Here is a 26,096-nt window from a genome sequence, read left to right as displayed (position 1 = left end):
TCTAGCCTTGTCCGTCCGTCCGTCTGTCTGTCGAACGCACGCTAACTTTCGAAGGAGTAAAGCTAGCCGCTTGAAATTTTGCACAAATACTTCTTATTGGTGTAGGTCGGTTGGGATTGTAAATGGGCCAAATCGGTCCATGTTTTGATATAGCTATCATATAAACCGATCTTGGGTCTTGACTTCTTGAGCTTCTAGAGGGCGCAATTCTTATCCGATTGGAATGAAATTTTGCACGACGTGTTTCGTTAGGACATCCAAAAACTTTGCCAAGTATGGTTTCAATCGGTCCATAACCTGATATAGCTGCCATATAAACCGATCTTGGGTCTTGACTTCTTGAGCCTCTAGAGGGCGCAATTCTCATCCGATTTGGCTGTAATTTTGCACGTGGTGGTGTGGTATCACTTCCAACAAATGTGCTAAGTATGATTCAAATCGGTTCATAATCTGGTATAGCTGCCATATAAACCCATCTTGGATCTTGACTTCTTGAGCCTCTAGAGGGCGCAATTCTTATCCGATTTTACTGAAATTGTGCACGTAGTGTTTTGGTATCACTTCCAACAACTGCGCTAAGTATTATTTAAATCGGTCCATGTTTTGATATAGCTGCCATATAAACCGATCTTGGATCTTGACTTCTTGAGCCTCTAGAGGGCGCAATTATCATTTGATTTGACTGAAATTTTGCACGTGGTGTTTTGTTATGACTTGCAATAACTGTGCTTAGTATGGCGTAAATCGTTATAGAACCTGATATAGCTGCCATATAAACCGATCTGGGATCTTGACTTCTTGAGCCGCTAGAGGGCGCAATTCTCATCCGATTTGGATGAAATTTTGCATGAGGTGTTTTGTTATGACTTGCAATAACTGTGCTTAGTATGGCGCAAATCGGTACATAACCTGATATAGCTGCCATATAAACCGTTCTTGGATCTTGACTTCTTGAGCCTCTAGAGGGCGTAATTCTCATCCAATTTGGCTGTAATTTTCCACGTGGTGGTGTGGTAGCACTTCCAACAATTGTGCTAAGTATGATTCAAATCGGTTTATAATCTGGTATAGCTGCCATATAAACCGATCTTGGATCTTGACTTCTTAAACCGCTAGAGGGCGCAATTCTCATCCGATGTGGCTGAAATTTCGCATGAGGTGTTTTGTTGTGACTTCCAATAACTATGCTTAGTATGGCGCAAATTGGTACATATGCTGATATAGCTGCCATATAAACCGATCTGGGATATTGACTCCCTTAGCCTCTAGAGGGCGTTATTCTCATCCGACTTGGCAAAAATTTTGTACAACGGCTTCTCTCATGACCTTCAACATGCGTGTTCAATATGGTCTGAATCGATCTATAGCTTGATACAGCTCCCATATAAACCGATCTCCCGATTTTGCTTCTTGAGCCCCTACAAGGCGCAATTCTTATCCCAATGAACTGAAATATTACACAATGCATTCAATTCATTAATGGTCCGTATCGGACTATGACTTAATATAGCTTCAATAGCATACTATTTCTTATGTTTTATGCTTTGTTTGCCTAAAAAATGATACCGAACTCGACTAATGCCATCCTTGGTGGAGGGTATATAAAATTCAGCCTGGCCGAACTTAGCACGCTCTTACTTGTCTTGTTTTTTATCGCCAATTATACACTATGGAGCTCTTTTGTTTGCCACAATTATTTGGACATTTCATTAATAACTATCTGTCAACATTCATACAATAGGGGGGTTTGTTTCTTTGAGTGCATCCAAACTGCGTGAAATCGTGGTGAAAAGTCATAAACACACACACACACACATCAACACCAACCATAGGTATCTACCTCCGTTTCAAACACCGGAACTATTATAATTTCCGTTTCCATTTCCCCAGACGTTTATTTTCATTTCATTGTTTATTGAAAATTTGTTTTTGGCCTTTTTTGTGGATCTATTTAACGGGCACTCCATTGCACTACCCACCCCTTGCTTCTCATACACATTGGACTATGGTTTCGTTGTGGCTTTGTTTATTTGCCGTCTGTACATTGAGAGGCACATACTTCTGCACTGTTCCATTTGTTGTTAACTAAATTCTGGTGGCAGTATGGGGCTTTCCCTGGCCTTGACATGTTTATCCATATCACGTAAATAAAGAAAAAATACAAAATTTACGGCGGTACAATGCCCGATATTAGAATGAAGAAGATAAGGAGCCATCATGAATGACAATAACGGGGGCCAGGCGGGCTGAAGAAGTACCCTCCAATCTGCCATTGCAAGCCCTTATTGCAGTCAAAAATGACGAAAGGGTTATGTGCGTGGAAATAATTTAGACAGGAAACCAGTAAGGAAGGGCAAAAGTCAGGCGGTGCCGAGTGTATAATACCCTACACCTACCCTTTAAGTACAATGTGGGAGCTATATCCAATTTTGATCGACCTCGGCGAGCAAATATGTTCTAACTGTAATAACTACGGTTGACAAATGACAAAATTATTGGAAATTGCCCAAAATCTGGCAAACATATATATGGGAGCTATATCTAAATCTGAACCGATTTCAAGCAAACTTCTCAGATATTGTGGTAGTCGTGGAGGAAGGCGTTGTACAAAGTTTGGGAAAATTGGTCAATAAATGCGCTTGCAATGGCTCTAGGAGTTAAAAACGGGCTATATATATATATGAGAGCTATATCTAAATCTGATCCGATTTCTATGAAATTCACCAGTAATGTCGAGAGTCATAAGAAAATCCTTCCTACCAAATTTCGAGGGAATGGGTTAACAAATGACCATTTTATTGTATTATTTCTGCAAATCGGACGAACATATATATGGAAGCTATATCTAAATCTGGACCGATTTCGAGCAAACTTCTCAGATAATGTGGTAGTCGTTGAGGAAGGCGTTGTACAAAATTTTAGAAATATTGGTCAATAAATGCGCTTGCAATGGCTCTAGGCGTGAAAATCGGACTATATATATATATATATGAGAGCTATATCTAAATCTGAACCGTTTTCTATGAAATTCACCAGTAATGTCGAGAGTCATAGGAAAATCCCTCCTGCCAAATTTCCAAATTTCGAGAGAATCGGTTATCAAATGACCATTTTATTGCTGAATTATTGCAATTCGGACGAACATATATATGGAAGCTATATCCAAATCTGAACCGATTTTTTCCAATTTCAATACGCTTCGTCTCTAGGCCGAAAAACATGTCTGTACCAAATTTGAAGACGATCGGATGAAAATTGCGACCTGTAGTTTGTACACAAATCAACATGGATAGACGGACAGACGGACGGATAGACAGACCGACTGACATAGCTAACTCGAATCAGAAAGTGATTCTGGATCGATCGGTATGCTTATCAATGGGTCTTACTCTCTTCCTTTTGGGTGTTACAAACTAATTCACTAAGTTATAATACCCTGTGCCACAGTAGTGGTGTATAGGGTATAAAAAGGATTTCATTTAGCCACAATCCTGAACCATTTTAGACAGTACCACAGTAAGTACACAACCGTCAACCAGCTCCATTTCAAAGTCTTGACATTTCAATTGCTTGTTAGAAGCTCAACAGTAGTGAGAGCGATAGCTCCATCCACCATCTAGGAGAGGTCCCCTGAACACACCAAATTACTTCATATTGGTGAATAGCACCAACTTTATCTTTCGGGGATTGGCCAATCTTAGAAGCATGCTCTCTGAACGGCCACACACCAAGATGAAAACGTCATCGTCGTAGCCAAGAAACGTTAGGAATTTTGAACATTTTTAAATTTGTTTTGTTTTTTTGCTTATTACTCAAAAATTATTTTTTTTTTTCACGTAACCAACACGCAGGGTATGTCCCCTGCACTGCTTAAGACACCGCCCAAACACTTGAATGCTTCTTTCGACACTTCGCATACGTGTTTTGACCAACGGACATCACATTGTATCTTCATGCCAAGAACATCAAGAGCATCTAACTGCTCAATATCTATACCGTCGATAGATATCGACGATTGTAGTTTGTCAGTGAATCGCTTGTGACAATACAAGAAACAGCACTGCCTCTTCTGTGCGTTAAAGTCTACTCTGCTCATTCTACCCCACTCGGAAATGGCCAACAAATCCTGGGAAAGCTTCTCATCCATAATGCGCCTCCTGTCCACAATTTCTTAAGGACTGGGCCTATGGTCGAATAAATATGAATGACACAGACTACTGTCATCGGCAAATGATTAGACTGAATTCGAAGTCTGACCCAATAGATCGTGAAAAAAAATAAGAAAAAGTAAAGAGGAAAGAACATAGCCTTGTGGCACACCTGCGGTCAATGTATACTCGTCTGATGAGAACCCATCCATCTACAACAACTCGTATAGTGCGATCTCTGAGAAAGCTCGATATAAATCGAACCAAGTTATTACCGACACCAAAAGCGACAAGCTTTGATAAAAGTTCGCCGTGCCAGACCCTATCAAATGCCTTGGAGATATCCAGAGCCACGGCCTTACTCTCACCAAACTGGTGGATAGAGCTACTCCATTGTTCCGACAAAAATGCCATTAGGTCTTCCGTAGAGCGATTTCTGCGGAACCCATACTGTCTATCACTAAGAAGACCATTGGACTCTAAGTATCTGACAAGATGATGGTTAACCATACTCTCCTTAACCTTTAAGAACGCGGAGCATATCGTAATTGGCCGGTAATTCGCAGGGTTGTTCGTCCCACCTTTCTTGGGGATGGGCTGTGAACGTTCGCAACCTTCCAACGCGCTGGGAAAATACCCGCACGGTAAGCAAGGTTTAAAAGATTGCGTAGTGGACGAGCAAGCGTCGAAGAACACTTTCGAAGGACAAGTGTTGATATACCGTCCGGGCCCGAAGATTTATTAACGTCGAGATCCGCAAGGACCCTTTTAATTCCACGTGTTCGAAAGAATATCTGAGGCATCGAAGTAGGTACACTATCAATCACGGGGAGTGGTTGATTGCTAAACGGCATGGAAGAATTTCCTGCAAATCAACCGGGTCAGTGAATATCTGATCCTCCTTAACAAGAGTTGGGATTGCCGATGGGTTGCCCTTTTTGCTCTTTTTACGAATGACCAAATGCTCTTGCTTCCTATCGGAGAAGCAATAACTTTGGCACGAAGACGCTGTTCGTAAAGAAATTTTTCTTATCCAAGTACTCTGGCATACGAAGTTCTTGCCTTTTTGTGCAGCATTTCGGTATTGGCATTTTTGTTCAGACGCAAAGTTCTAAATGCATCCTCTTTTGATCTGACAGCATTTATGCATTCCCGGTAAAACCAAATCCGCGTTGATGGCGATGGCGTGACGATGACTATCAACTCTATTTCCACGTTGTTAAATATCCCTTCAATATCTAGGAAGGCCGCTATCGCTTATTCCTTCAGTTGGAGAGACGCTTCGACTTCTCGTACTACTACTTCGTGGAGGGCCGACTCCTCCGTCCTGCGCTCGAGAGATGCATGTTATGCCCTTAGGGTATGAATGATGTTCAACGGCACCAGTCCCTCTTTCACATCCATGTCTTCATTGTTAATATTAACATTTTGTTTGAAATGACAAATGCTACGATACATTTACGAGAGGCCAGGCCTTAACCCTGGTGCCCTTATTATGTCTGTAAATTTTATTGGATCTTAGATCATTGATTTATACAATATAACAGTTTCCGAAGTTTATTTGTTTATGGTAATAAATCAAAGAGTGAATTAAAAATTAACATGTAAAATGTTGAGATTTAAAACGATAAAATTGTTTAATTGTTACATGCTATAGAAATTCCCATATGTTGCAACATTTTTTAATTGATATTTTTATCGCAGTGTTCTATTTCCTGAATTGTGAGTGGAAATTCATTCATATGTTAATGATATTTCAACCATTGCTAACGCTTTGCTTGAGCAACACATTTATGAAAATGTTCTGTAAGGAATATTAATTATTAATGACTATTGAGTGATTTTTACAAAGACGCAATGACCATAGTTGGCTAATTTAGGGGACTGAACATAACCAAGACAGACCACAAGCAAAGCACAGCTTAGCGAAACTATTTAAAAATTTCATTATTATTAAATGGCATTTGTTTCTTCCACCAAAGTTGAATGGTATTGCAATAAATTTTAAAGTCATATTCAGACAACAAAGTTTAGGAGTTAACTTTGTGATAAGTCAGCATATGATGGAAAAACAATCCATTTCATCAGACTATGTGTTTTTTTTGGATTTTATTTATTTATTTTTTTGTTTTTTTTTTTGGATCCGAACTGACACTTTTTTAAGTTCATAGGGATACCATATTAGACAACAGACCAAAATATCTGGCAGGAATCGCAGCCACGACCCCTGTACTGCTATGTCCAGTTAGCTAACAACTCAGCTAGATAGCTAACTTGACATTGGGGTACAGGAGTCGTGGCTGCAATTCCTGCCAGAGATTTTGGCAGAACGACCCTGAAATCTTACATATAAAAATCAATTTGTGTCTGTTCCGTATAGACTCAAAAAGGGCTGAACCGATTTTCTTGAAATGTTCACAGATGGTGCATAATGATCCCGTGGTAAAAATAGGGTACTACATTTTTTGATATCTGAAAGGGGGCGGACCTTCCCCCTTACCTTATTTTCCGAAACTCCAGATCTCAGAGATGGGTGTTGCGATTAAAGCGAAATTTTGTGTGCTCTCGTATAGTAACCTAAAAACAACAAGTAAAATGGCATTAAATTCGGCCCGGCCGAACTTTGGATACCCACCACCTCGGGTAAAACACTTTTCGTCATAATTTGATTTAAAAAAAAATGCATAATTTATGCCCCCATGGCACCTTTATTTAAATATGATCCTATTTTGACTAAATTCGACACGGATATTGAGTGGTCTATTACGTACAAGTCATTGTTCAATTTTGCAGAACCATATATTGGTCTTTTTGGTAGCCATATCCAAATGTAGACCGATCTGAACCATAAATGACACTGAACCATAAACGACACGGATGTCGAAAAGCCTAACATAAGTCACTGTGTCAAATTTCAGCGAAATCGGATTATAAATGTGCCTTTTATGGGCCCAAGACTTTAAATCGAGAGATCGGTTTATATGACAGCTATATCCAAATCTGAACCGATCTGAGCTAAATTGAAGAAAAATGTCAAAGGGCCTAACACAACTCACCGTCCCAAATTTCGGCGAAATCGGACAATAAATGCGCCTTTTATGCGCCCAAGACCTTAAATCGCGGGATCGGACTATATGGCAGCTATATCCAAATCTGGACCGATCTGGGCCATATTGTCAAAGGTACCAATACAACTCACTGTCCCGAATTTCGGCGACATCGGACAATAAATACGCCTTTTATGGGCCCAAAACCTTATATCGGGCCAAATTGAAAAAGGATGTCGAGTGGCCTAACACAACTCACTCACTAACACATTTTAGCAAAATCGGATAGTAAATGTGGATTTTATGGGCCTAAGACCCTAAATCGGCAGATCGGTATATACGGGGGCTATATCAAGATACAGTCCGATATAGCCCATCATCGAACTTAACCTGCTTATGGACAAAAGAAGAATCTGTGCAAAGTTTCAGCTCAATATCTCTATTTTTGAAGACTGTTGCGTGATTTCCACAGAAAGACGGACGGACATGGCTAGATCGTCTTAGATTTTTACGCTGATCAAGTATATATATACTTTATAAGCTCGGAAATGGATATTTCGATGTGTTGCAAACGGAATGACAAAATGAATATACCCCCATCCTTCGGTGGTGGGTATAAAAATTTGGTTTTCAAATTTCGGATGGGTGCCTAGGGGGCACGCCCCACCCCAAAACCTACCAAATATATATTTAGACCAATCACGACAATATGGGACTCAAATGAAAGGTATTGAAGAGTAGAATACGAATCTGATACCCAAATGTGGGACCAAGTGTTTGGGGGACCACCCCAACCTCCAAAACACCTCTAAATCGGATATATTTACCGACCATGGCATTAGGGGACTGAACTGAAATGTATTTACGAGTAGAATACGAATCTGATATCATAATGTGCGACCCCTCCCTAAAAACACCCTCAAACGGGACACATTTACTGACCATCGCAATATGGGGCTCAAATAGAAGGTATTTTAGTCCAATTTTGGCATACTCTTTCCAACATTTTGCCGGTATCTCACGAATAAATGTTTCAATGTTGTCTGCCAATGCGTCAATTAAGGCGGACTTGTCTGTATAGATGTAAGCAATAACAAAGCTCCTCAATAGTTGTCTATAGGCGTTAAATCGCACTATCTAGGCGGCCAATTGACCGGTCCCGAATGTGAAAAAATATTGGGTTGCCCAAAAAGTAATTGCGGATTTTTTAAAAGAAAGTAAATGCATTTTTAATAAAACTTAGAATGAACTTTAATCAAATATACTTTTTTTACACTTTTTTTCTAAAGCAAGCTAAAAGTAACAGCTGATAACTGACAGAAGAAAGAATGCAATTACAGAGTCACAAGCTGTGAAAAAATTTGTCAACGCCGACTATATGAAAAATCCGCAATTACTTTTTGGGCAACCCAATATGTTCATCGAACTCGCCTTTCAATAAGTCCGTGCTGTGTGGCATGTGTCACCGTTTTGTTGAAATCACATGTCATGCAAGTCAAGTTTCTGCATTTTGGGCAAGAAGAAAAGTTGGATATCATCTCACGATAGCGCGCACCATTCACAGTTACGTTACAATTCGCATCATCTTTGAAGAAGTACGGTCCAATGATGCCACCAGCCCATAAACCGCACCAAACTGTGACATTTTCTGGATGCATTGGATGCTTCCGCCTGATCTTCACTCCGAAATCGACAATTCTGTTTATTTACGTACCCCTTGAGCCAAAAATGAGCTTCGTCGCTGAATGGAAGAAGCGCGCTATGAACTTTCTTAACAGAGCACGCCCTTTGATAATAAAATTCTAAAATTTGCAAGCGTTGTTCGTTTGTAAGACGATTCATGGTTAAACTATAGACCAAACTGAAGATGTTTGCCAGATAGTAGAGGATAACTTGTTTTGCCCCCATAACAATTTGCAGTCATTGCCGGCCATAATCTTTTTCTTATGATTGCAGTTCCCAATCTTTCGCAGGTTGGGAAATGGCACACAATTTAATTATAAGGCTAAAGCCGAACTAGAAAGCATTTGTAAAGTCTTATTGATTATTTCACGAAGCATTTTTAATTATTTTTTGGCTTCTGCTCCAATCTTGTCAATTTGTAATTTTTCCACTTCAACAGATTTTGAGCTCCATTTGTCATTGAATGAAAATTTACCCCCAGACGATTGTATACCATGGTACTAACTGGTGCAATCATGCCGCCACCACCCCCTCCAAAGGCGTTCATTCAACCATATGAAAGCCAAAGATGAAATCAAAACTACTTCGAAGTATAGCAAACAGAGAAAAACAAAGTCGAATATTGGTTTCATCAGATACTACGGCGCGCTCACAGTTCAATGGTCTAGCTTGGGGGATTCACTCTCCATGACAACTTGAGGGAGTCAAATTCATTTGGGTGTATCATTTGGTCTGTATTGCATTTGTGGTGTTTTCCTCCACAGCTGTGGCTGACAACCAACCGCATCAGACAAATGCATATTGAATTGCTCCCTTGGCCAACATGCCCCTCTTTCGATATCAATATCAGCTACACACATAATTTCAAATCATTTTTTACCGTGTCACCCACCGCGTTTTATATCTTTTCACAATGCTCCTCCACTCCTCCCTCGAGCTCCATAGGAAAGGATTACCCAAAGATTGTCTATCACTTTGGTGAATGGGCCACAATTCTTTTGTTGTAGATTTTTTTTCCATGCTTCTTAATTCCTTTGATGGCCCACAAATCTGTGATAAATGCATTTTGAAAGTGTACAAATGTCGTTTTATCTTCTGTCAACTCCATAACCATGGAACGTGAGACCGAGTTCCTCCATTTGAAGTGTCTTTTTCATTGTTACTCAATTCTTTCTGTAAAAGAAAAATGGTAACCATTGTTGACATGACGACCGGGCAAACCCACTCACCCACATGCAGTGATTTTTTGTTTCTTTTACACTGTGTGCTGACCTACCTCCCACTATTACCGGCTAACATAAAACAGAAGTTTTCTATTTTTCAACTTGAAGAAATCTCTACACATAGCCAATAACTTAATGTGAAAGAGACTTTTGTTTAAGAAAAATAGTTATCAGAACAAGAGATTGAACAAAAAGCAATGCAGCCAAATAGGGCAAAATGAGGGATTTTTAGGTGCTACAGATTGAAATCAGAGAACCAGTTTATTATACCCTACACCACCACTGTGTGGTACAGGGTATTATAAGTTTGTGCATTTGTTTGCAACGCTAAGAAGGAGACGAGCTAGACCCATTGATAAGTATACCGATCGACTTAGAATCACTTTCTGATTCGATGTAGTCATGTTCGTCTGTCCGTCCGTCCATCTGTCCGTCTGTGAGTCCAGGTATTCTTGTAATCAAGGTACAGGTCGTATTTGTTGTCCAATCATCACGAAATCTTGCACATGTCACTTTTTTGGCTCAAGGTCGAACGCTATTGATTTTGATACAAATCGGTTCAGATTTAGATATAGCTCCCATATATATGTATCGCCCGATTTGCACTTAAATAGCCGTAGTAGCTACAATTTTTAACCGATCTGCACAGAATTTGACACAGATTGTTTTGTTACTGATCTTAACATAACTCCCAAATTTCATCGAAATCGGTTGAGATTTAGATATAGCTCCCATATATATGTATCGCCCGATTTGCACTTAAATAGCTGTAGTAGCTACAATTTTCAATCGATCTGCATAAAATTTGGCACGGATTGTTTTGTTACTGATCTTAACATAACTGCTAAATTTCATCGAAATCGGTTCAGATTTAGATATAGCCCCCATATATATGTATCGCCCGATTTGCACTTAAATAGACCTAGTAGCTACAATTGTCAACCGATTCTCACAATATTTGGCACGAACTGTTTTGTTACTGATCTTAACATAACTCCCAAATTTCATCGAAATCGGTTCAGATTTAGATGTAGCTCCCATATATATGTATCGATCGATTTGCACTTAAATGGCCGTAGTAGCTACAATTTTCAATCGATTCTCACAATATTTGGATTGAGTTTTTCTGTTACTGATCTTAACATAACTCCCAAATTTCATCGAAATCGGTTGAGATTTAGATATAGCTCCCATATATATGTATCGCCCGATTTGCACTTAAATAGCTGTAGTAGCTACAATTTTCAATCGATCTGCATAAAATTTGGCACGGATTGTTTTGTTACTGATCTTAACATAACTGCAAAATTTCATAAAAATCGGTTCATATTTAGATATAGCTCCCATATATATGTATCGCCCGATTTTCACTTAAATGACCGTAGTAGCTACAATTTTCAACCGATTCTCACATAATTTGGCATGAGTTATTCTATTACTGATCTTAACATATCTGCCAAATTTCATCAAAATCGCTTCATATTTAGATATAGCTCCCATATATATGTATCGCCGGATTTGCACTTAAATGACCCTAGTGGCTACAATTTTCAATCGATCTGCACAAAATTTGGCACGAACTGTTTTGTTACTGATCTTAACATAACTCCCAAATTTCATCGAAATCGGTTGAGATTTAGATATAGCTCCCATATATATGTATCGCCCGATTTGCACTTAAATAGCTGTAGTAGCTACAATTTTCAATCGATCTGCATAAAATTTGGCACGGATTGTTTTGTTACTGATCTTAACATAACTGCAAAATTTCATAAAAATCGGTTCATATTTAGATATAGCTCCCATATATATGTATCGCCCGATTTTCACTTAAATGACCGTAGTAGCTACAATTTTCAACCGATTCTCACATAATTTGGCATGAGTTATTCTGTTACTGATGTTAACATATCTGCCAAATTTCATCCAAATCGCTTCATATTTAGATATAGCTCTCATATATATGTATCGACCGATTTGCACTTAAATGGCCGTAGTAGCTACAATTTTCAATCGATCTGCACAAAATTTGGAACGGAATGTTTTGTTACTGATCTTAACATAACTATAAAATTTTATCAAAATCGGTTCATATTTAGATATAGCTCACATATATATGTATCGCCCGAAATGCACTTAAATGGCCGTAATAGCTACAATTTTCAACCGATTCTCACATAATTTGTCATGAGTTATTCTGTTACTGATCTTAACATATCTGCGAGATTTCATCAAAATCGGTTCAGATTTAGATATGGCTCCCATATATATGTATCGCCCGATTTACACTTAAATGGCCGTAGTAACTAAAATTATCAACCAATCTCCAAAAAATTTGCCATGGATTGTTTTCTTGCTAATCCTAACATATATCCAAGATTTCGGATTTAGATATAGCTCCCATATATATGTATCTTGCTATCACCTGTTGCACCGATTTTACATAAGTCAGCTCGTAGTCCTATGTGTCCCGTTATGATACCAATAGCTATACTGACCTCCTTCCTACTTCCTTTCAGTAATAATCTCATCTTATCACGATCTGGATCCCCCCCATAGGATTTGTTGCATGCGCATTCGTCGCCCACTCCCTTAACTCGGACTGCGTCGACCCGAAAAGCTTCGGGTTAACCAAGTTTATTGACGGCAGTCCTCTGGTCTTCAGCGCCAATTCGTCTGCCCTTTCATTTCCCCTTACTCCGTTATGGCCCGGCACCCAAACGATGTGGATTTTGCCATCCTCAGAGAAGGCGATCATCTCCTTCTTACACTGCAAGACTGTTCGTGACCTTACCGACCTGGTTGTTACAGCGCTAATGGAAATTTTACTGTTGGTAATGTTGTTCACATTCGACGTCCTCGCGTTAGAACCACACCACTTTACGCATTCCGTGATCACCCGGATCTCCGCCGTCCGTATTATGGTCAGGCAATCTAAAACAGATTTCAGTTCCTGAGTTCTCAATGTAGACCCCTAGACGCCATCCATGTAACATGATCTTCCAGATGGCAATACTAGGGTTCCATCGATCCAAGACTGTGCCGCTGGCAGCAGTGCCTCGCACTCGACTTCAAGGTTCATTTCAAGTATCTGATCGGAAACCTCTTCCCTTTCTTCCAGGTTTCCTATCGTCGCCTCGATTATACCGCGATGGTATGAGCTGCTCCCATCACCTTAAGTCTCAAAGCCGCAGTGGCTGCCTCGCACTTAGTCTGTATGTCAATGGGTAGGATATCTAGTATAATCTCCAGTGCCCTAGTGGGCGTTGTCCTCATCGCTCCGCCTATGCCAAGACAACATGTTCTCTGAACCTGTTGTATGGTCCGTATGTTGCCAATTTTTCTCCATAGCAGTCCACAAAACTTCTGAGGTGTAACTAAGTATTGGTCCAATCACGCTCTTGTAGAGCTAGTGGACTATCCTCTGATTCAGGCCCCATTTCGAGCCAACGGCCCGTCTACATAGTACCCAACATCTGTGAGCCTTCTCAGTACGCTCCTGAATGTGACACTTCCAAATCAGCAACCTATCCAAGATCACACCTAAGTATTTGACCTTTTCACATATCAAAATCGTCTTATTGAGGAAACGTGGTGCGTTAAATTGGCCCGCCATCGTCTTCCTCGTGAACAGGCATATTTCAGTCTTCTCTGGGTTAACATTAAGACCTCTGGGGCTAGCCCAGTCATATGCCATGTGCACGACCCTTTCGGCCCTTCTGCATAGCTCGTTCGGATCCTTACCCCTCAGAAGTATTATAACATTGTCTGCGTAGCAGACGGATTCAAATCCCTCCTCAGTCAGTATCCGTAATGGGCGCCCCGGTAGCCGAGTTGGTAGCGTGCTTGGAATACCAGTGCAGGGGTCGTGGGTTCGATTCCCGCCAGAAGTCTTAGTCTGTCGCTACTGTGTTATCACAATGGACCTAAAATTTTCTAAGTGAGTCTGTAAAGGACTGCCACTCTTACCTAACCTAACCTAACTAGCATCCGTAATAGGTCATAGAGTTCAAATTAATGACATTTGTAAAAACATGCATTTTCTCTTGCTTTTTTGTGTTATATAAAAAAGAAAATTCAAAATTTGTTCGGGTTATTCGTTTTTTTTCCAAACTAAGTAGATTTGCCTTAAGCTAGTCGAGTGCATTTTGCCTTCCTATTTAAAAGTTGTTTATGATGAAAATATATTTCTTCATAAATAAATGAAAAATATGCACTTTAAATCCCAGACATTCATTTGAATGGAAAAAGCACAACATTTTCATTATTATAGAGAAAATTCTTGCCACATCTTGAGAAGACACACACAGCCATCCATCCATACCTCCAACATCTTTCAACTAGGAAAAGTACATTGCATCATTTCTACTAAACCCACATAAATAGACAACAACATTCCACAAAACAACCTTCCTACATAGAAAAGAAGATTTATACATAGAAGGAACTCTCCTCCTCCTTCTCCCATATGAACCTTCAATGCCAAGCATAGCATGGAGGAAAACATTCAAGACTCAAGCCATTCTCATTCTGGAGATGTAACAAAAACTGAAATAGAAAACAGAACAGCACAAAAGAAGAAAAGAATTCTTTAATGAATTTAGAACAACACAGGCAGACGGACGGACTGACAGAAACAAGTTTAGTTGAGATTTTCTCTCGAATAATTTACCAAAGAACAACAAAATAAGGGGAAAACAAGTAAAAAGGCTTTAAGTTCGGCCGGGTCGAACTTTGGATACCCACCACCTGGGGTATATATGTAAACCACCTTTCATCAAAATTCGGTGAAAATTTCATACCTTATGTTGTTCATACCATAGCAAATGTATCGAAATATGTTCCGATTTGGACCAAATATTAATAAGTGCAGTAGCTATATCAAAAAATAAACCGATCTGAACCATATACGACACGGATGTCAAAAAGTCTAACATAAGTCACTGTGTCAAATTTCAGCGAAATCGGATTATGAAAAATGTCCAAGAGCCTAACACAAAGCACAGTCCCAGATTTCGGCAAAATCGGACAATAAATGCGCCTTTTACGGGCCCAAAACCTTAAATCGAGAAATCGGTCTATATGGCCGCTATATTCAAATCTGAACCGATCAGGACCAAATTGAAGAAAGATGTCGAAGGGCCGAACACAACTCACTGTCCCAAATGTCAGCAAAATCGGAAAATAATTGCGCCTTTTATGGCCCCAAAACCTTAAACCGAGATATCGGTCTATATGGCAGCAATATTCAGATTTGGACCGACCTGGGCCAAATTAAAGAAGGATGTCGAAGGGCCTAATTAAACTCACTGCACCAAATTTCATCAAAATCGTACAGTAAATGGGCCTTTTATGGCCCCAAAACCCTAAACCGAGATATCGGTCTATATGGCAGCTATATCCAAATCTAATCCGATCAGGGCCAAATTGACAAAAGATGTCGAAGGTCCTAAGACAACTCAATGTCCCCAATTTCAACAAAATCGTATAATAAATGTGGCTTTTATAGGCCTAAGGCCCTAAATCGGCGGATCGGTCTATATGGCAGCCATATCCAAATCTGGACCGATCTTGGTCAAATTTAGAAAGGATGTCGAAGGACCTAACATAACTCACTGCCCCAAATTTCATCAAAATCGGATAATAAATGTGGCTTTTATAGGCCTAAGACCCTAAATCGGAGGATCGGTCTATATGGCAGCTATATCAAAATCTGGACCGATCTGGGCCAAATTGACGAAGGATGTCGAAGAGCCTATTTAAACTCACTGTTTCACATTTCAGCGACATTGAACAGTAAATGAGCCTTTTATGGCCCCAAAACCTTAAACCGAGATAGCGGTCTATATGGCAGCTATTTCGGCGACATCGGACAATAAATGCGCATTTTATGGGCCCAAAACCTTAAATCGAGAAATCGGTCTATATAGCAGCTATATCAAAATCTGGACCGATCAGGGTCACTGTCCCCAATTTCAGCAAAATCGGATAATAAATGTGGCTTTTATAGGCCTAAGGCCCTAAATCGGCGGATCGGCCTATATGGCAGCTATAACCAAATCTGGACCGATCTGGGCCAAATTGACGAAGGATGTCGAAGAGCCTAACACAACGCCTTTAATAGGCCTAAGACCCTAAATCGGAGGATCGGTCTATATGGCAGCTATATCCAAATTTGGACCAATCTAAGCTAAATTGAAGAAGAATGTCGAAGGGCCTAACACAACTCACTGTCCAAAATTTCAGCAAAATCGGATAATAAATGTGGCTTTTATGGGCCTAAGACCCTAAATCGGCGGATTGGTCTATATGGGGGCTATATCAAGATATAGTCCATCTTCGAATTTAACCTTCCTATGAACAAAAAAAGAATCTGTACAAAGTTTCAGCTCAATATCTCTATTTTTAAAGACTGTAACGTGATTTCAACAGACAGACGGACGGACATGTTTAGGATCGTCTTAGATTTCTACGCTGATCAAGAATATATATAAATTTTAGGTTCGGAAATGAATATTTCGATGTGTTGCAAACGGAATGACAAAATGTATATACCCCCATTCTTCGGTGGTGGGTATGTTAACTCTTCGTAGTAGTTTTTATAATTTTATGGTTTTTTGTGTACTTTCTTTGTCTTTGGTAATTTGTTGTTACTGTTGGTTGCTAATTTTGTTGTTGTTGTTGCTACTACGACTGCTGCTGCTGCTGCTGCTGCTACTACTGTCATTGTTATTGTCATATTCTTCCTGTAGAATTACTACTCCACAAGCCACAATAACTTGTTGTCGTCGTTGCTATTCAAACATCACCACACAGCACAGCTCAGCTCAGCTCAGCTTGGCATCGCAACCCAATCCAGTCCATCCATGTAGTGTGGAGCAGAGATATGCCACAGATAGGCTATGCCTCATTTCACCTTGGCTTTTTTGTTCAGCAATTACCTTGAAACTATTATTTTCCACACTATTCGAAACGAGAATGAATGTCATCCAGTATCAAATCAGTTTAAACATGTGTGTGTGCATGTGTGTGTGTGTGAATGTATGCTGTTCGATGGAAAAGCGATTTTTCCTCTTCTTAAAAACCTTGAAACAATGTCGCATATTGGCATTACCACAATTTGGTGTTGTCAAACAAACAAAGTGTTCTTGGCACGAGCGCCAAAATTCTGCTAAAATATTGGTTGGAAATGCAATTTAGAGTGGGTGAATGGGAGAAAAAGAGGAAGAGAGTGCATTTAGGTTGTGTTAAACTGCGTTAATAATTTTAATGTTAACAAGTAAAAGCGTGCTAAATTCAACCGGGTCGAATCTTATATACCCTCCACCATGGATCGCATTTGTCGAGAGTTCACTAAGAAGGCAAACTAAGAATAATGAATAAGAACTGTAATGTTAGTGGAGCTATGTCAAGTTATAATCTGATTCGGACCATAAATGAATTGAATCCTAACCATTGTAATATTTCAATCCATTCGGATACGAATTGCGCCTTGTAGGGGCTTAAGAAGCAAAATCGGGAGTTCGGTTAATATGGGAGCTGTATCAAGGTATTGATCGGTTCAGACCATTCAAGACACGTATGTTGAAGGTCATGAGAGAAGCCGTTGTACAAAATTTCTGCCAAATCGGATGAGAATTGCGCCCTCTAGCGGCTCAAGAAAACAATATCCCAGATCGGTTTATATGGCAGCTATACCAAGTTATTTACCGAATTGCACCGTACTAAGAGCAGTTGTTGGGAATATTAACAAAACACCTCATGCAAAATTTCAGCCAAATCGGATAAGAATTGCGCCCTCCAGCGGCTCAAGAAGTCAACATCCAAGATCGGTTTATATGGCAGCTATATCAAAACATGGACCGATTTGAACCATATTTACCACAGTTGTTGGAAGTGATACCAAAACACCACGTGCACAATTTCAGTCAAATCGGAAGAGAATTGCGCCCTCTAGAGGCTCAAGAAGTCAAGACCCCAGATCGGTTTATATGGCAGCTATATCAAAACGTGGACCGATTTGGCCCATTTACAATCCCAACCGACCTATACTAATAAAAAGTATTTGGGCAAAATTTCAAGCGCCTAGCTTTACTCCTTCGAAGGTTAGCGTGCTTTCGACAGACAGACGGACGGACGGATGGAAAGACGGAAGGACGGATGGAAAGACGGACGGACATCACTAGATGGACATAAAATGACATGACGATCAAGAATATATATACATTGTGGGGTCTCAGATGCATATTTCGAGGTGTTACAAACAGAATGACGAAATTAGTATACCCCCATCCTATGGTAGAGGGTATAAAAACACCCTTTATATAGACCCATATCATCGAAAAATTGTCTACATATCAACTAGTAATAGATTCGCCCTCCCCAACTTTACTTGTTCATAATTTTATTATACCCTACACCACTACTGTGGTACAGGGTATTATAACTTAGGAAGAGATATAGACCCATTGATAAGTATACCGATCGACTCAGAATCATTTTCTGATTCGATTTAGTGATGTGTGTCTGTCTGTCCGTCTGTCCATGTTAATTTGTGTACAAACTACAGGTCGCAATTTTCATCCGATTGTCTTCAAATTTGTTACGGGAATGTTTTTCGGCCTAGAGATGAAGCCTATTGAAATTGGGAAAAATCGGTTCATATTTGGATATAGCTCCCATATATATGTTCGTCCGATTTGCAGTAATACAGTAATAAAATGGTCATTTGTTAACCGATTCTCTCGAAATTTGGCAGGGAGGATTTTCTTATAACTCTCGAAAGTGCAGGTGAATTTCATAGAAATCGGTTCAGATTTGGATATACCTCCTATATATATGTTCGTCCGATTTGCTGTAATACAGCAATAAAATGGTCATTTGTTAACCGATTCTCTCGAAATTTGGCAGGGAGGATTTTCTTATAACTCTCGAAAGTGCAGGTGAATTTCATAGTAATCGATTCAGATTTGGATATAGCTCCCATATATATGTTCGTCCGATTTGCAGTAATACAGTAATAAAATGGTCATTTGTTAACCGATTCCCTCGAAATTTTGCAGGGAGGATTTTCTTATGACTCTCGATATTAGTGGTGAATTTCATAGAAATCGGTTCAGATTTGAATAAAGCTCCCATATATATGTTCGCCCGATTTGTAGTAATACAACAATAAAATGCTTATTTGTTAACCGATTCTCTCGAAATTTGGCAGGACTCTCGATATTAGTGGTGAATTTCATAGAAATCGGTTCAGATTAAGATATAGCTCTTTTATATATATACCGCCCGATTTTAACTCCTAGACCCACTCCAAGCGCATTTATTGACCAATCTTCCCAAAATTTTGTATAAAGCTTTCCTCAACGACTTCCACAATAGCCATAAAGTTTGATCGAAATCAGTTCTGATTTAGATATAGCTCCCATCTATATGTTCGTCACATTTTGGATAGTTTTTTGTAATTTTTTGCTCGAAATTTGATACAGTAATTTTAATAACCTATCTGAATACATCCGTCGAGGTCCATTAAAATTGATTCAGAATTAGATATAGCCCCACTTTTGTATTGATAGGGTAGGGGTAGGGTATTATAAAGTCGGCACCGCCCGACTTTTGCCTTTCCTTACGGGTTTTAAATAACTCTTGGAAAGGAAATTGGATTTTTTTAGAAACATCATCTTTGTCTTTGTTTTGTTTTAATGTTTAATTTATTTTTCTATTTTTCTGAATGATAAATGTTTTACTCGTATTACACTGACAGGCACAAACACTTGTGCGAGTGAGTCCATGAAATTTCCGTTCTTTGAATACTGAAAGCTTTGTAGCATAGAAGTCGATTGCTTTTGTTATTACTTTTCCTTTTTCTCATGCCCCCCCTGGGCTTTTTCCAAAGCCGGCACTCACTAAGTGACCGACCACTCACCCCATGTGATTTAATATGTATTCTAAACTGGTTTCTTTCTACTGTGTTACAGCATTGGCAGTAAATTCCAGCGATTGTCTTGGTTTAGTTTAGTTTTTTCACTTCATTTATCTCGGCTTTTATTCTTTGAATCTTTGTTGTAGTAGCTTAGAAGGGTCTTACTGAAATATTCATTAGTTTGCTTAAAATATGTCTGCTAAGATGTTCAGCATGTTCACATTCATTTGAAGAGACATCCCTTGAGGATATGACAAATGTTGTTGTTGCTAGGAAAAGGATATATCATCAAGGTCATTTCGCTGAATTCATGTAAGCATGAGCAATTGTTGAACCAAAGAGAGAAAGGGGCTGACAGCATATAGAAAGGTAAAATGCAAAAGTATGCAAACACCATAATTTCCACAAAACCAAAAACATTTGGCAAGGGTGTTTCCCAGCAAAGCAAACGAAAGTGGTCGTTTGTGATCGAGGATCTGGCAATTTGTTCTTAGCGCTCATATAAATTTGCCAAGAACTAATGCTGAGTCAAACCTTTTTACACTAGCCGTGTATATTCTCGATGGCTTTTATTATACCCTCCACCATAGGATGGGGGTATACTATTGGGTTGCCCAAAAAGTAATTGCGGATTTTTCATATAGTCGGCGTTGACAAATTTTTTCACAGCTTTTGACTCTGTAATTGCATTCTTTCTTCTGTCAGTTGTCAGCTGTTACTTTTAGCTTGCTTTTGAAAAAAAGTGTAAAAAAAGTATATTTGATTAAAGTTCATTCTAAGTCTTATTAAAAATGCATTTACTTTCTTTTAAAAAATCCGCAATTACTTTTTGGGCAACCATTAATTTCGTCATTCTGTTTGTAACACCTCGAAATATGCGTCTGAGACCCCATAAAGTATATGTATTCTTGATCGTCATGTCATTTTAAGTCGATCTAGCCATATCCGTCCGTCTGTCTCTCGAAAGCACGCTTACTTTCGAAGGAGTAAAGCTAGGCGCTTGAAATTTTGTACAAATACTTTTTAGTTGTTGTTGCAGCAGTGTATTGTACACTGAGACGGCAGCCCTTGCCGATGAAGGACTTCATCGGGTCAATCCGGTACATGCAACCGGCTGCCTTGGGATTGAATACTTTTTAGTAGTGTAGGTCGATTGGGATTGTAAATGGGCTAAATCGGTCCATGTTTTGATATAGCTGCCATATAAACCAATCTTGGGACTTGACTTCTTGAGCCTCTAGAGGGCGCACTTCTCGTCCAATTTGACTGAAATTTTGCACGTGGGGTTTTGGTATAACTCCCAACAACTGTGTTAAGTATGATTCAAATCGGTTCATAATCTGGTATAGCTGTCATATAAACCGATTTTGGATCTTGACTTCTTGAGCCTCTAGAGGGCGCAATTCTCATCCGAATTGGCTGAAATTTTGCATGAGGTGTTTTGTTATGACTGACCAATAACTGTGCTTAGTATGGCGCAAATCCCATATGAAATCCCCATGGCGCTACCTCAATTCTCGTCCGATTTGATTGAAATTTTGCACATGGTGTTTTGGTACCACTTTCAACAACTGCGCTAAGTATGGTTGAAATCGGTCCATGTTTTGATATAGCTGCCATATAAACCGATCTGGGATCTTGACTTCTTGAGCCGCTGGACGGCGCAATTCTCATCCGATTTGACTGAAATTTTGCATGAGGTGTTTTGTTATGACTGACCAATAACTGTGCTTAGTATGGCGCAAATCCCATATGAAATGCCCATGGCGCTCCCATATAAACCGATCTGGGATCATAACTTCTTGAGCCTCTAGAGGGCGCACTTCTCGTCCGATTTGACTGAAATTTTGCACGTGGTGTTTTGGTGCCACTTCCAACAAATGAGCTAAGTATTATTTAAATCGGTCTATGTTTTGATATAGCTGCCATATAAACCGATCTTGGGTCTTGACTTCTTGAGCCTCTAGAGGGCGCAATTCTAATCCGATTTGGCTGAAATTTTGCATGAGGTTGTTTGTTATGACTTCCAATAACTTAGTATGGCGCAAATCCCATATGAAATACTCATGGCGCTCCCATATAAACCGATCTGGGATCTTGACTTCTTGAACCTGTAGAGGGCGCACTTCTCGTCCGATTTGACTGAAATTTTGCACGTGGTTTTTTGATAATACTTCCAACAACTGCGCTAAGTATTATTTAAAACGGTCCATGTTTTGATATAGCTGCCATATTTCTTTAGCCTCTAGAGGGCGCAATTCTCATCCGATTTGACTGAAATTTTGCATGAGGTGTTTTGTTATGACTTGCAACAACTGACTTCTTGAGCCTCTAGAGGGCGCAATTCTTATCCAATTTGACCGAAATTTTGCACGTGGTATTTTGGTACCACTTCCAACAACTGCGCTAAGTATTATTTAAAACGGTCCATGTTTTGATGTAGCTGCCATATAAACCGATCTTGAGACTTGACTTCTTGAGCCTCTAGAGGGCGCAATTCTCATCCGATTTGGCAGAAATTTTGCATGAGGTGTTTTGGTATCACTTCCAACAACTGCGCTAAGTATTATTTAAATCGGTCCATGTTTTGATGTAGCTGCCATATAAACCGATCTTGAGACTTGACTTCTTGAGCCTCTAGAGGGCGCAATTCTCATCCGATTTGGCAGAAATTTTGCATGAGATGTTTTGTTATCACTTCCAACAACTGCGCTAAGTATTATTTAAATCGGTCAATGTTTTGATATAGCTGCCATATAAACCGATCTTGGGTCTTGACTTCTTGAGACTCTAGAGGGCGCACTTCTCGTCCGATTTGACTGAAATTTTGCACGTAATGTTTTGGTACCACTTCCAACAACTGCGCTAAGTATTATTTAAATCGGTCCATGTTTTGATATAGCTGCCATATAAACCGATCTTGGGTCTTGATTTCTTGAGCCTCTAGAGGGCGCACTTCTCATCCGATTTCACTGAAATTTTGCACGTAATGTTTTGGTACCACTTCCAACAACTGCGTTAAGTATTATTTAAATCGGTCCATGTTTTGATATTGCTGCCATATAAACCGATCTTGGGTCTTGACTTTTTGAGCCTCTAGAGGGCGCACTTCTCATCCGATTTGGCTGAAACTTTGCATGAGATGCTTTGTTATGACTTGCAACAACTGTGCTAAATATGGCGTAAATCGTTATAGAACCTGATATAGCTGCCATATAAACCGATCTGGGATCTTGATTTCTTGAGCCTCTAGAGGGCGCAATTCTCATCCGATTTGGCAGAAATTTTATGCAACGGCTTCCCTCAAGACCTTCAACATACGTATCTAATATGGTCTGAATCGATCAATAGCTTAATACAGCTCCCTTATAAACCGATCTCCCGATATTGCTTCTTGAGCCCCTACAAGGCGCAATTCTTATCCGAATGAACTGAAATATTACACAATGACTTGTACAAAGATCAGCATTCATTTATGGTCCGAGTCGGACTATAACTTGATATAGCATAGCGATTCTTATTCAATATTCTTTGTTTGCCTTAAAAGAGATACCGCGCATAGAGCACGACAAATGACATTCATGGTGGAGGGTATGTAAGATTCGACTCGGCCGTACTTAGCACGCTCTTACTTGTTTTCTTTCCAATAGTTATTCACAATCCAACTTTCGTCCAACCCAATTACTTTTCTAATAATCTCTTTTATTTTTTCATTTCCATCATTACAGAAGCTCTCCTGCAATCACGTCCCCTGCCACACATACCACCCGGTTCGACATTATTGGGTGGCGTCAGTGATTCTTCCGATTTGTTGGGCCAAAGTCAGGATGGCATCTCACTACACACAACACAATCACATAGTCAAGGACATAGTTCTACAACATCAGGTTTTGAATCTGCCCACAGATGGACTTCCAAAGAAAATCTCCTAGCACCCGGTCCCGAGGAGGATGATCCTCAGTTGTTTGTGGCTCTCTACGATTTCCAGGCGGGCGGCGAAAATCAACTCAGTCTAAAGAAAGGAGAACAAGTTCGCATTTTGTCATACAACAAATCGGGTGAATGGTGCGAAGCACATTCCGATTCGGGTAATGTTGGCTGGGTGCCATCAAACTATGTGACACCCTTGAATTCCTTGGAGAAACATTCCTGGTACCATGGACCCATATCAAGAAATGCTGCTGAATATCTGCTTAGTTCCGGTATTAATGGCAGCTTTTTGGTAAGGGAAAGTGAAAGTTCGCCCGGCCAAAGAAGTATTAGTTTAAGGTAGGTTACTTTTTCCAATTGCCCCTAGAAAGCTGTAAAAATATGTTTTGTGTCTGGCCATAGGTATGAAGGACGTGTTTATCATTACCGCATCTCCGAGGATCCAGATGGTAAAGTCTTTGTTACAGCTGAAGCCAAATTCAATACTCTAGCCGAACTGGTACACCATCACAGTGTACCCCATGAGGGCCATGGACTGATTACACCCCTCTTGTATCCAGCACCAAAGCAAAATAAACCAACAGTATTCCCTCTTAGTCCTGAACCGGATGAGTGGGAAATTTGTCGCACTGATATTGTTATGAAACACAAATTGGGTGGTGGCCAATATGGCGAAGTGTATGAAGCCATATGGAAGCGCTATGGCAATACTGTTGCAGTCAAAACTCTTAAAGAAGACACAATGGCCTTGAAGGATTTCCTTGAGGAGGCAGCCATTATGAAAGAAATGAAACATCCAAATCTAGTGCAGCTTATAGGTAAGTAGATGAGAATCGTAAGAGAAATGGGATTGATGACAAAGTCTAGATTTCGGAATAAATGAACCTTCCATAATGTATAACGAGATCGAACTGCACGACGATTTTCCTTTAATCGATTTGTCCTCGGACAAAAAGAGGTCAAATTCCTCGCCAGGAACTCGTCTCCCGGTGTATCAAAAACCTTCAGCATTAAAGGAGAGATTTCGTTACAGCCCATCGCCTTGGACAATTTGGCGCAACGGATGACATCAGTAACTTCTTTAAGGGTAAATTGTTATGGTTAATGATGAGCTTGAGGAACATATATTGAAACTAATGGCTCTCCTCGCTCGGCCACTCTCTGGTTGCTCAATGAATTGGTCATTGACCACCTGGGGCATCTCTTCCTATCGATCGCTGCTACGTCTTTAAAAGTGACTGAGTTCTTAGAAACCAATCCACTGGAATTCCAGGGCTGTGGACCATAACTTACCAAAGGCAGCCCCTATTATTAGAGTCACTATATAAATCGATTGCTATATTAACACAATTTCCCCCCCATCCTTACAGCAGTTTGGTTATTTTTATTAATTTTCTTTTGTATTGTTTCCTTGTTCACATTTTAGGCGTCTGCACCCGGGAACCTCCATTCTATATAATCACCGAATTTATGTCTCACGGAAATCTGTTGGATTTCCTACGCTCAGCCGGTCGTGAGACTTTGGATGCTGTTGCTCTACTATATATGGCTACACAGATAGCGTCGGGCATGAGCTATTTAGAATCTCGAAATTACATACATCGTGACTTGGCAGCCCGTAATTGTTTGGTGGGTGATAATAAACTGGTAAAGGTGGCCGATTTTGGTTTGGCTCGTCTGATGCGTGATGACACCTATACAGCACATGCGGGCGCCAAGTTTCCCATCAAATGGACCGCCCCCGAGGGATTGGCCTACAATAAGTTCAGTACGAAATCGGATGTATGGGCATTCGGTGTTCTACTGTGGGAGATAGCCACATACGGTATGTCACCATATCCGGGCATTGATCTAACCGATGTCTTCCATAAGCTGGAGAAAGGCTATCGCATGGAAAGACCGCCAGGATGTCCACCCGAAGTGTATGATCTAATGCGTCAGTGTTGGCAATGGAATGCGGCGGATAGACCGACATTTAAGAGCATACATCATGCTCTGGAACATATGTTTCAGGTGGGTGAAATATGGGAAAGTGGTTGTGGTGTTATTGGTGTTGGTGTTGGTCTTGGTGGTGGTGTTGGTGGAGGAGTTGGTCTTGGTGTTGGTTACCTTGTCAATGATGACGATCATGATGTTGATGGTG

At 40.0% G+C, this 26,096-nt stretch overlaps 1 protein-coding gene across 1 annotated transcript in view; it reads left to right on the top strand.

Annotated features, from left to right (window-relative positions):
- The window catches only part of LOC106093759 (tyrosine-protein kinase Abl), a 194,068-nt gene that overhangs the window by 148,594 nt on the left and 19,378 nt on the right, over positions 1-26,096 (top strand). The window contains exons 3-5 of the mRNA XM_059366813.1: positions 23,752-24,292; positions 24,356-24,771; positions 25,380-25,966. Of these exons, the coding sequence (XP_059222796.1) occupies positions 23,752-24,292; positions 24,356-24,771; positions 25,380-25,966 (1,544 nt within the window). The remainder of the gene's footprint in view (positions 1-23,751; positions 24,293-24,355; positions 24,772-25,379; positions 25,967-26,096) is intronic.

Source organism: Stomoxys calcitrans, chromosome 1 (genome assembly GCF_963082655.1).
Source record: "Stomoxys calcitrans chromosome 1, idStoCalc2.1, whole genome shotgun sequence".
NCBI lineage: Eukaryota > Metazoa > Arthropoda > Insecta > Diptera > Muscidae > Stomoxys > Stomoxys calcitrans.
Note: the sequence above shows the minus strand (reverse complement) of the source record. Positions and strands in the feature narration are given on the sequence as shown.